This window comes from Anabrus simplex, chromosome 7 (genome assembly GCF_040414725.1).
Source record: "Anabrus simplex isolate iqAnaSimp1 chromosome 7, ASM4041472v1, whole genome shotgun sequence".
In the NCBI taxonomy this organism is placed as follows: Eukaryota; Metazoa; Arthropoda; class Insecta; order Orthoptera; family Tettigoniidae; genus Anabrus; species Anabrus simplex.
This window is the reverse complement of record NC_090271.1, coordinates 49,796,975-49,809,002: the sequence shown is the minus strand read 5'-3', so window position 1 is coordinate 49,809,002 and position 12,028 is coordinate 49,796,975. Positions and strand designations below refer to the sequence as shown.

The 12,028-nt window shown below is 36.5% G+C and overlaps 1 protein-coding gene across 1 annotated transcript in view; it reads left to right on the top strand.

Moving 5' to 3' along the window:
* The window catches only part of LOC137501507 (zinc finger protein 813-like), a 126,372-nt gene that overhangs the window by 45,339 nt on the left and 69,005 nt on the right, over window positions 1-12,028 (top strand). The window contains exon 2 of the mRNA XM_068228565.1: window positions 4,335-4,442. Coding sequence (XP_068084666.1) covers window positions 4,335-4,442 — 108 coding nt within the window. The remainder of the gene's footprint in view (window positions 1-4,334; window positions 4,443-12,028) is intronic.

Genomic DNA, 12,028 nt, shown 5'->3' with positions numbered 1-12,028 from the left:
TGTTAACATTTTTAAAATCTCTGAAAGTAACAGTTTTTGGTTTATATTTGCAGATTTTGAGTGAATATACAACATATACAGTGTAATGATGGAAAATTCCAGGAACAGGAAGTTGTACTTGTGCTATGATCTTGTCGGGATTGTTTGTTAGTATCAAATCAGGTAAACTCTGGGAAGTATTGGTGTGATATGTCGGTCCTAAGAGCAATATCGTCATGTTGCAAGATCTAAAAATATTGGTCAGTTGTGTCGTCTCATTGGTGCATTTTAGAATGTTGGTGTTAAAGTCCCCTAGTACCAAAATATGTTCATATCGGGGGGCTAGATTCACCAGTACATCCTCCAGATCCGCAGTGTGATCAATTCGCGGGGGTTTGTATGCCACACCCAAAAGAATCCTCGTACCAGACACACTTCAGTTTCAACAAACATGAACTTGGGTTTTGCAGAGTAGATATTCTGTGTTTGGTGAACAATTTCATACTTCATTTTATACTTATTTTATGCTCGATTTTACTATTACATCTCTGATCTCATCCCAATTGTTTATACTTTTTTGTAAGGAGTTTATCGATAAATTCAGTCTTATTTTCTGATAAAAATTTTGTGTCCATTTTAGGAATTTGTGAAAATTTTGGTTTGGATTTATTTGGCTTGAGTTTTGTTTTGATGTCAGTCAAAAAAGGTCAGAGTCAATGTTCAGTCCTCTTCTTACTCTTAACATTAATAATTTCTCTAAAGTTATGTTTCATAATTGTCACATTATCTGATTGATACAAACTTAAATGTGTATTTGGAGAGCATCAAGTTTTCTTTCTTGATAATTCTCTAAAAATAGGTTGACATGAATTTAAGATTAAACAATCTAAAAAAATTTATGGGTCTCTCTCCGTTTTTATTTGTACAGGTGTGAGGTGGGGAGTCTCTTTGTTTCTTTTCTCTGCCAGTCTGTGCATTGAAGTCTCCTACTAGTAATTTAACAAGATGTTTAAGTATTTTACTTGATTCATGTTCTAGCACTTCCCAAAATTCCTTATTTTTTGCTGGATTTTTCTTAATATCTGCATTGGTAGGAGTATGTGCAGTGATGATAGTATAACCTTTGTTTTCTGATCTAAATGAGAGAATTGAAATTTGTTCTGATGGTGACACAAAATTTGTTATTGATTCTGTTCGATTTTGTTTAATCATAAAAGCTGTTCCAAGTATTATTCTGTTTTGTTTGGTTTTCCTTTGAAAAGCCTGTATTCCTCAGACTCAAAAGCATCTTCATCTATATATCTATTTTCCTGTAGAGCAAGGATGAGGATGTTACGTCTGTTCAGCACATCTGTCAGCTGTTTAATTTACCAGTTTATATTCAGTGTGCCTAGCAGATGTTTCTGCTGAGGTCTTATGCGTAAAGTTCTGGGAATTGTAAAACAAAAATCCCCCTTTGAATGGAAAATATCTGTGATTAGCACAACATATTCACAATACTATTCAGTTACCACACCTCTGGACGACATTGTATATTAAATCTTTTACTTGCTGTGTGGCACGCATATACAGTATCTACAATTTATATCATTATGCTGCTCATTAGTAAGGATGTAAGTAATGTTAATAATAATTAAAAAATACATTTTGTATTGGATTAACTGTGATCTTTCTTATAGTTTTCTTCTCCCCTTATAACATACCCTACATTACACTAATATATAAGTATATATATATATATATAGTGTATATATACAGTACACACATCAAGGGTGAATCACCTAAAACCTACACCCCAAATATTTCTGAAATGGAAGGTGCTCTTCATGTGTTGTTTTTGCAGAAATGAAGTGTAAAAAAGTGCTCATAATTGTAGCCCATAACACAGATTTTACTAATTATTAAAATATGTTATTTTAGAAAGTTACATTTTTCAAATGGAATGATGGCTATTGACATTAACAAAATAAAACCAGAGTAAATTTGAAAGACAATTTCTTTTTTTTTTTATTTTTTTATCGAGATTCTAGTACAAGTAGTTTACAAGCTATTGTAGTTTGAAAATGTAAATACTGACAGTTGTTATGAGATCAGAGTTGTTATGTTCATTTCCTTTACAGTACCGGATTGTGACTTCCTTATCAGTTACTTTGTGGTAATTCTAGAAGTAGGTCATGATGGAAAATAGTATTTACCAATGCTGAAAAGGTATGAAAAATGTTATTCATTCTTGATTTCTCTGCGTGGAATGATATCCCAACGGACGTCACCCATCTCGACAGTTATTTGTGAACCTCTTCAACCAGTTATGTTTACTGGTAGTGTAACACGTAGGAAACATAACAGAAACAAACGAGTGACTGTAGAGGAACGCAAATTTAATGTTTTGCACAAGGAAGTGACATGAGTCAGGCAAGTGTACCACGCGTTCTCCACCATCAGAAGTTCCATCCATATCATGTCTCTTTCCAATCAACAGTTGCATGGGATATGAAAGAATCATGTTAACTTTTGCACATGGGCATTAAGACAAGATATGACACCAGATTTTTCATGTTTGTTTAGTGATGAAGCAACATTTACAAATCATGGTCAAGTAAACTCCAAACATGCACTATTGGTCTGTAAACAATCCCCATTGGCTTTGTCAGGTGGAACGTCAGCTTTTTTTTTCTTTCCCCATAGAAGGAACACTAGATTCTCAAAAGTATCTGTGTCCTAACGAGGCCAACTTACCACAGATGTAAGACATTCCATTGCAGACTAGGAGGAACATGCGGTATCAGCACGATGGCTGTCCAGCGCATAGTGCATGATGTACTACATCTTGTCTTCACCAGTTGTTTCCAAATCATTGGATTGGATGAAGGGAACTTCTACCTTGGCCTGTCCACCAGATTTGACCCCTTTAGTTTTTTTTTTTCTCTTGGGAAAACTAAAAGATGCTGAGTAGGACATACAGACTACCTCAGATGATATGAAACAACGTATTACTGCGTTGAAATTTCTCATGAAATGCTAGAACGTGTGCATCAATCTTTACACGGCAGACTGGAAGCATTCCTTGAAGCTGGTGGTCTTCGTTATGAACACAACCTTTGAAAGGCAGTTCTCTTTCTTCTTCAGAATCCAACAAATTTATTTATTCATTTTTTTCTTAAGTTAGTGCCGACACATGGAACAGACAACTGCCAGTATTTACAATGTTCAAACTGCAGTAGCTCAGGAACTACTTGTACTAGAATCCTAAAAAAGACACCATTGACATTCTAATTTACTCTAGTTTTATTTTGTTAATGTCAATAGGAATTGTTCTATTTGAAAAATGTAACATTCTAAAATAAATATACTTCTAATAATTATTGAAATCTGTGTATGCACTGCAAATATGAGCCCTTGGTTACACTTAATTTCTGTAATAACAGCACATCAATAGCCATTTTCATTTCAGAAATAGGTGATACACCCTGTCTATATATAAATACATACTTGTTATATGAGACTGCACTATACATGACTTCATACTATCACAGGTTGTGTATGATACCTTTCTTTCCTTTTCCACTTCATGACTGGATGTACATAATTTTATTGAAGTAATTAATAGTACATCATGGAGTGTATCTTCCTTATATTCAGTCTATTTGTTCCAATCCAGAAAGTTGTACTGCATTACTTATATTACTTTATTGTAAGCTGATGAATATTTTACTAAATGGAGCTTCATGGTGCCTCCGAAAACCATAAACGTAGTTAGTGGGACATAAAATCAATACCATTATGGAGCTTCATAGCCTTACTTATGTAATCCTTAAATAAACAAACAAACAAACAAAAACAAACAAACAAACAAACAATCGATCGATCACTCTCTCTCAGAATGCAGAAGAGAACCAGTTTATACGTCCTGGGTTTTTTTTAACTCAGTTTGCCTACTGTTTAAAGTTTTAAATAATATTTTCCTAATGAACTATATTAACGATACTTGCACATAGCATACTATATTATCCGTATATTTTCAGTCCTTTTTATTCCAAAATCTATGTAGCTGATGAGAGAAAGCTTGAATATTGCTTGGAAATCAATCCATTTGCATGTCATGTTTCTTCCTGGTTGGATTTCTGTATTAGCAATGAAATAGAAGTTAATCATAATTTATTGTGGTGTATGTGTGTTTGTTAAGATAAGCATTAAATTGCTTAAGCATTTATAAGGCATGTATCTAATTTATTACTTGAGGTTGTGCTATCAAGATTAATCAGTATCCTGAAGATAGTAATCTTATATTTTTTCTTTTACTCTAATTGTACTTATGTGTGCATTAGGTTTGGTTCATTGGATGATTTATCTTTCAGATTCAAGAAGGACGACATATTTCTTTGTGTATTCTGTGGTAGAAAATTTGATTTCAAATCAAGACTTACATCCCACATCAAAAGAATGCATTCTGGTATGCTGTTAAGGTATTTCTTGAATTCTTTAGATTGGTAATATTAGTGTATCCTGTCTGTGTGTATTATTAGATTTTGCCTTAATAGTAGGTATAGTTGTTTTTTGTTTTTTGTCTTTGAAAGATAAACATCTCTGTGGTGAAGATTGATTTATATAATTTGGCTGCATCTTGAGGCTGCCTGTGTTTGAAGAACAAGCATAAATCTCAAAATTCCAGTCATAATTTTTAGTATGTGTTTAAGAGTTATACCTATAGGTAGGTACTGTGGTTTTGGTATTACTTACATTGCCTTAATTGCTTCTACTGTAGGCCTATTGATCTTTCTTATACATGTTGGGGGGAAAGATGGAGCATGATTCCTAAATATTTAAAGAAGAGGACAAATTCTATCTGGGTGTTACCACATGTGATTTTGTCATTCATTGAAAGCCTCCCTCCCCTTTAAACTTTGTGATATGAACATTATGCCATCATCTTAATGTAATTGTTTTATATATACTTTTATCAGCTGCAGTATAGATTATACTGTGTTACTTTTTTTTCTGTTGTGAAAGTTCAGATTTTTTTCTTTTTCCTTTGGGCTGGCTCATATCATTTTCATTACGGTACACTTCAGAATGAAACATTTAACATTTAGGCGATAATGCTGAGAGGCCTATACTTCTCTCAATTTTGATCAATTCTTCTTGCAGTCCAGGTAAAATAATGTTTATCAAATTTCCACAAATTAGCCACTTGTATTTGTGTTATGAGACTTGGTGGCTGAGAAAGACACTGAAATGTTTCTTTCATCCCTCAGCTTGATTTTTCTCTTAATAGAGTTGTAAATTTGTTCATCTATCCCCCTGAACAATGAAATTCTAGTATCAGCAGTCAGTAGTTTCCAAGTCTTGACAGATTCTCTCTTTTTGTTCAGCCGGGCTGAGTGAATCAGATGATTCTGGCCCCAACTGGGCAGGTTCGATCCTGGTTCAGTCTGGTGCTATTTGAAGGTAGTCAAATACGTCAGCCTCATGTTGGTAGATTTACTGGCACGTTAAAGAAATCCTGCGTGACTAAATTCCGTCACCTCTGCGTTTCCAAAAACCGTAAAAGTAGTTAGTGGGACGTAAAGCCAATATTATTATTATTATTATTATTATTATTATTATTATTATTATTATTATTATTATTATTATTCTATTCTTTCCGTTCATCCTCGTGAGGGTATATTGGCATTATGATGTCACTACATGGGCTGTGATTCTCCAGGCTTTTTTGTCATTGGCTACTAAATGTCGGCTTAGACTGGTCACCGAGACCAGTTGATCCAACCATCTCTGTCTTCTTGGCCGCTTCTCATTTAATTTCGAGGTTGTTGATTCGGTGCATGGGATGACCTAAGTATTTCAGGAATTCTTCTAGTAATTATTGAGAAAATTCTATTTCTTTTTCATAGTCATCGTAAAACCAATGTGTTGGGGTATGATATTCTGTCCTAGATGTACTTATGCATCCTTCCATATGCCCATGTTTTGAAGGTTTAGTCTTTCTTCCAGTCACTTAATTTGAATGTTCATGTCTTACAGGCATAGTTTACTATCTGAAAACTTAGGCTCTGCGTTGGCTTAAGTTTCAAGTTATGAGTTAGTGCTGAATCTTTCCATATTTAGTTTAGCTTGATCAGCGATGTTTTGGCTCTTGCCAAATGATGCTTTATTTAATCTTCACAGCAGCTGTTGTTATTAGTTACAGAATCAAAATAGATGAAATTTGGGACAACCTCATTGCCTTAAATGCTGCAAAAGTATGCTTGATTGGTTCTATCAGTGATCATAACTTTCATTTTATTCTTATTGAGATGTAAACTTTCGATTTGAACTTTCTAGCTTCTGTATTATTTCTTCAAGATGTTCTTGAGAGTATGAGATGGGCAGTGGGAAACCACTTGATTATAATTCCCATGAGAGCCTTATGATGAACATTAATGATTAGCTAGACCGATTACCTGGGAATTTCTATAAAATTTCTGGATTACAGTGAACTGTCATTAATTTGAAATCTAATCAACTCTGTTCTTGATTGGAACTAATTATTCAGTCCCAGCCATATTTAGGCAGAAATCTATCACTTAAACTGAAGTTTTGATAAATCTACAATCTGAAATTTTGTCCTCTCGGTTCATATACCTTATCTTATTCCTTGGTTAAACAAGATATTATTTAGTTTATTAGTTCTGTGCAGCTCATTAGTGATCCCAAGAACAAAGGAGATGGAGAAGAAGGGTATGCAGAGAAAACACGGCATTTGACTTGCAACAGTGAGCCACCCTATTGGTTTGTTGCGTGTCACGTTGTTTTCCTTTGGTTTGCAATATGCCTCTGAAACAGAAATATGCCCATAATGTTGTTGCATTGAAGGAAATACAGGAAATTTTACACATGCTTTGCAGTGGAAAGAACACTTTAAAATCGCAAAGTCCTCTCTTTCATCAATGATTACTAGCTCAAGGTGGAAAATAGAGGAAAGTCTGGCAAGCTTTTCATTTACCAGCAATAAGAAATGCATGAGCACAACCAAACATGAAGATGTGGAAGCTTTATTGTTTGAATGGTTCTAACATATGCGTTCACAGCAAGTCCCACTCTCTGATCCTCTGTTACAACAAGAGGCTCGTGAATTTGCCAAGAAAAAAATGGCATTTCTGGGTTCATGGTCTCTGAGGGCTGGCTGTGGCACTTTCAGAAGATTTGTTATAGTGGAAGCCATTTCTTTTCAGTTTTGACTCAGTAAATCTATAACTGTGAGGTATTTTTGTATGTTCAACTTACTGAAATCTATAACTGTAACATATTTTAGTCTGTTGAAACTGATTTAGGATAAATAAAATTAGAAAATACGTCTTAAAAGAAGCATTTCATAACATTATTATGCTGTACCTGAACAAATGTATAATTTAGGTAAAGACAGAATGACATGTTTTGTTCTTGAAAAAACATCACCAGATTTCTAAGGAAAAGAAATGACGGAATTAGAAAACATATACATTTGTTTAGGTCAACAATACAACAAAAATAAAAACCTAAATAACGAAATTGAAATAAAGAACCCCATGTTAGTACAATTACCGGAACTAATACAAATGCTTAAATCTGATATAAATAAATTCTATAAACATTTTAATCTGAAGATGGTTTTCCGTGGTTTTCCATTTTCACACCAGGCAAATGCTGGGGCTGTACCTTAATTAAGGCCACGGCCGCTTCCTTCCAACTCCTAGGCCTTTCCTATCCCACCGTCGCCATAAGACCTATCTGTGTCGGTGCGACGTAAAGCCCCTAGCAAAAAAAAAAAAAAAAAAAAAAAGTTAATGGCTTATTGACGCAAACAAACTCAACTCCTCCCCTTACTTCTCCTAGGCAGTCCCCTCCACAATTCATTGCAGCCATCAATGCACCGCCTACCGTCACTTCCCCTTCCCCACTCCCCACCAAAACGTAAACTCATCCACACTCACTCATATAATACAAGGAGTGCAAACAGAACAACAAGTAGTTCTCAAGAGGCTAGGAGTAACACTAGACAATTACACAGCAGAAAGAAAAGAAGTTTATACAGAATTATAATCAAAACCATAAACATATATTTTTTATCTTTCATTACAGTTATACCAACAAGCCCAATTTGGAACATATGAGAACAATTCAAATTCTATATCACATTGGAAAGTGTTTATTCACCAACAAGTTTGTTCATGAACAATATTCTCTTATTGACAACATAAAATTAATGCCAATACATTTTTTACAAATGTTACTCCAGCAACATCGAGAACAAGTTAAATGTTCATAAATAGGCAATTATCAACTGTAGAAAATTGTTGATATAGTTAACGAAGTTTCAACGACAATCATACATGTCAAGCAACATTGAATCAATACAATTAGCCAGATCTCAAAGGGTTTTCTAAAATAATTTTAAAGGATGTTCACCAGATGAGTTTCGTCAATAAAATGTTAGATAGATTTTAGACAAATATGTTTTAACTTAAAGACATAATTTTATTGTTATATGACTTGTAAAATATTATAAGACTTGTCAATCAGGTTTACAAGCATAATCTTAATCCAATAGAATAGATTCATGATCTTATATAACCTTAAGTAAATAATAATTGGCTGATGATGCTCATGAAAAAGGAGCGAAACATGTACCATATCAACAACTTAATAAATATGTAAGTGCTCTTGATGTTCGGTAATTATAAAAAAATGTCATCATACTTCCTAAATCACCTTATCTAAATGGTTTCATAATGTCCTTCCTCTAAGGAAAAGCATCATCTGAAAGTCACCACAACAACCCAGCAACACCGACGCGGACTTGCCACAACAACCCAGCAACACCGACGTGGACTTGCCACAACAACCCAGCAACACCGACGTGGACTTGCCACAACAACCCAGTTATGTCCAACCTGAAGGTGAACTTAATAGGACAACACAAACTCATCGGACCTACAAAAAGGTCAAATAGATTAACCAACGAGGTACTAACAACTGTACACGATCATCTTAAACACCCTAAAACTGAAGATCGTTTCGATATCTTTGGCAAACATACAAGTATGAAATTGCGAGAATTACCTAAACAGTAAAGAATAATCGCTGAGAAAATCATCAACTAAACTGTATTCTTAGCTGAAATGGTCTGTTTGACTATGTCACACTCTGTGAGAAGCTCTAATTTTATGAACACTACTTTCTCATCTCATCACTCTCAGCCATACACCCAATGCAAACTCAATACACACCACAGACACAAGTTCTAACTCCATTCCAGCCACTCCCGTCAACCTCACAGTGTCAGTTTCAACCTCAGCCATCTGAAAATTCAGCTGCTTCCCATGTGAGTACAGTAGAGCCTCGATTATCCGACCTAAACGGGACCCGGAGTATGTCGGATCAGCGAAAATGTCGGATAATACAGAATTACTTTGAAAATTAACTAAAACAAACAGGAAGGCCATAATGTATTACTAAAACAATAACATGTTTTACAGCACTCTGTTTATTGAATTATCAATTCAATTGTACAGTGCATGCAGTATTGAACAAAAATATTCCAAATATCTTATGAAAAGAAACTTGCCAACAATCAAGGATGAAAGGAGTTTCCGCCGATATTTCCTCTTCAGTTTTTCCAGCACACCTTGGTCCACTGGCTGGCATAATGACGTCATGTTAGGAGGGAGGAACATTAATTTGATGTCACCACTTCTAAGTTGCTGTTCATTTGGGTGTGATGGAGCGTTGTCTAGTTGAAGAAGAGGTTGTTTGAAGCTAGAAATGTTTCTACATCTGGAACAAACTGTGTAACAAAACAGTCTTTAAAGATGTCAGCAGACATCCAGGCAGCCTTCTGATTCGTGTAATGGACTGGAAGAGCATTAACAGAAATATTTTTAAATGCCCTAGGCTTCTTTGCTTTACCAATCATAAGCAATTTTCCTTTTAAGTACCCAGTAACATTACTACAGGCAAGAACAGTAAATCTTTCCTTACTACGCTTGTAGCCAGGTGCAGACGTCTCGGCTTGGGCTGCGAGAGTTTTTGATGGCAGCTCAGTCTCATCACAGTTAAAATTCTGATAACCGGTTAATCCTTCAGCAAGTATTATTACTTGACATTACTTTTTAAATTTCACAACCTCATCGGATTTAGCTGACAGTTTTTCTCCACAGATATTAAGCTGCCTAATGCCGTACCGTTTTCTCCACCGATGAAGCCACCCTGCACTGGCAGTAAATTTAGGGTCCACTTCATTAAACTCTTTCTGGAAATACACCGCCTTTTCATGCAGAATGGGGCCAGATATTGGCAGGCCCTTTAGTCTCCACCAAAAGTTCAAAATTAAGTCTACCAGTGTCGGATAACACGGAATGTCGGATAAGCGAAGGTCGGTTGAGCGAGACTCTACTGTACATATATTTTTTAATTAGCTTTACGTTGCACCTACACCTACACAGACAGGTCTTATGGCAACTATGGGACAGGAAAGGCGTAGGAATGGGAAGGAAGCGGCCGTGGCCTTAATGAAGGTACAGCTCCAGCATTTGCGTGGTGTGAAAATGGGAAACCATGGAAAACCATCTTCAGGGCTGCCAACAGTGGGGCTCGAACCCGTCATCTCCCGGTCTCCCGGATGCAAGCTCACAGCTGCGCACCCCTAACTGCACAGCCAACTCACCCGGTGAGAGTATATTTAGTGGCGAGTGAAGACTAACAATAACATGAATGTACACGTAAATGAAACCGTTTGTCTTTATACAAATTATGTTTATTACTATTATTAGTAATTTTATTCAAGATTTTCACATCATGTTGCTATGTAGTCTATACGTAGTACAGTCATTAAGTTCTGAGACTTGACACCTGGAGGTTAGGCAGTCACATGACTCTGTATGTTGCACACGATGCCGCATTACACGGCGTACACTTACACAGAACCACATCCACCCTCAAAACAGTCGCCGTTGCCAACGTTGGTATAGCTACTGGAAGCACCACTGCAAGGAAACCCCATGTTTCGTTTCCAGTTATTATCCGTTTGACAAACATCAGATCTTCATCAGCGCTACTGATGAGGTCACCACAAATCGTCATGCGATCATCATGTTGGTCTTGCAACAGGATTCGTGGCACACTGTGCTGGGTAACACGAGACATGTTGAGGTCATCCGTAAGAATTTTGTGGCAAGTACCATGGCTGACCTCTATTGCTGCTGCGAGATCGTCTACCGATACGGAACAGTTAGCATGCAGCAACGTTGCAACTTCTTGGATCTTGCATTCCGATCAAACTGTTTGTGGCTGACCAGTACGCACATCATCTTGCAAACTGTCCCATCTGTGCACAAAACGCCGGTGCCACCTAAACACAACACTGCGACTCAATGCGTCCTCACCGTAAACCTGCTGCATAATTTCAAACGTTTCAGCAGCGGTTATGCCTAATTTATGGCAGAACTTGATATTTGCCCATTGCTCAAACTGTGACATGTGAAGGTCCGACGGGCGCATTCAATTCCCGTCACAAGAATGACCGTATGTCTGCTTCCAGTGCATGCACCCAACTGTCTCTTGCAGCGACGAGAGACTAACTGACATGGTACCATACCATTGCGCCATCTATGCGCTGTAGTGCACCACAGGGCCATCAGGACTTAATGACTGTACAACGTATAACTGCATGTAAGTCAGTAGGCCTACTGTTCATACTGGTGTCATGTGTATTATTTGTATTTGTTTCTTTAAGATGTTAATTGTTAAAAATGTTAAAAATGGTGTCTACTGTAACTTACGCGTAGGATTCTACTGTAACGTACGCGTAGGATTGCTCTGTCTATATCTCGCAGAAGCCGCATAACCGGTAGCATATTTGTCCTGTAAGTGTGTACTGAGTGATCTTGTACAAGTGTGGTTCGAGTTTGGACATAAATAATAACAGATATGTCCGTCCAGAAAGTGAATAAGCGGATTAATGCTTTTGAAGCAACTATGAAGGACTTTGAGGCGCGCCTTCAGTTGTTATCCAGCTCTGCCAATTCCAGGGAAG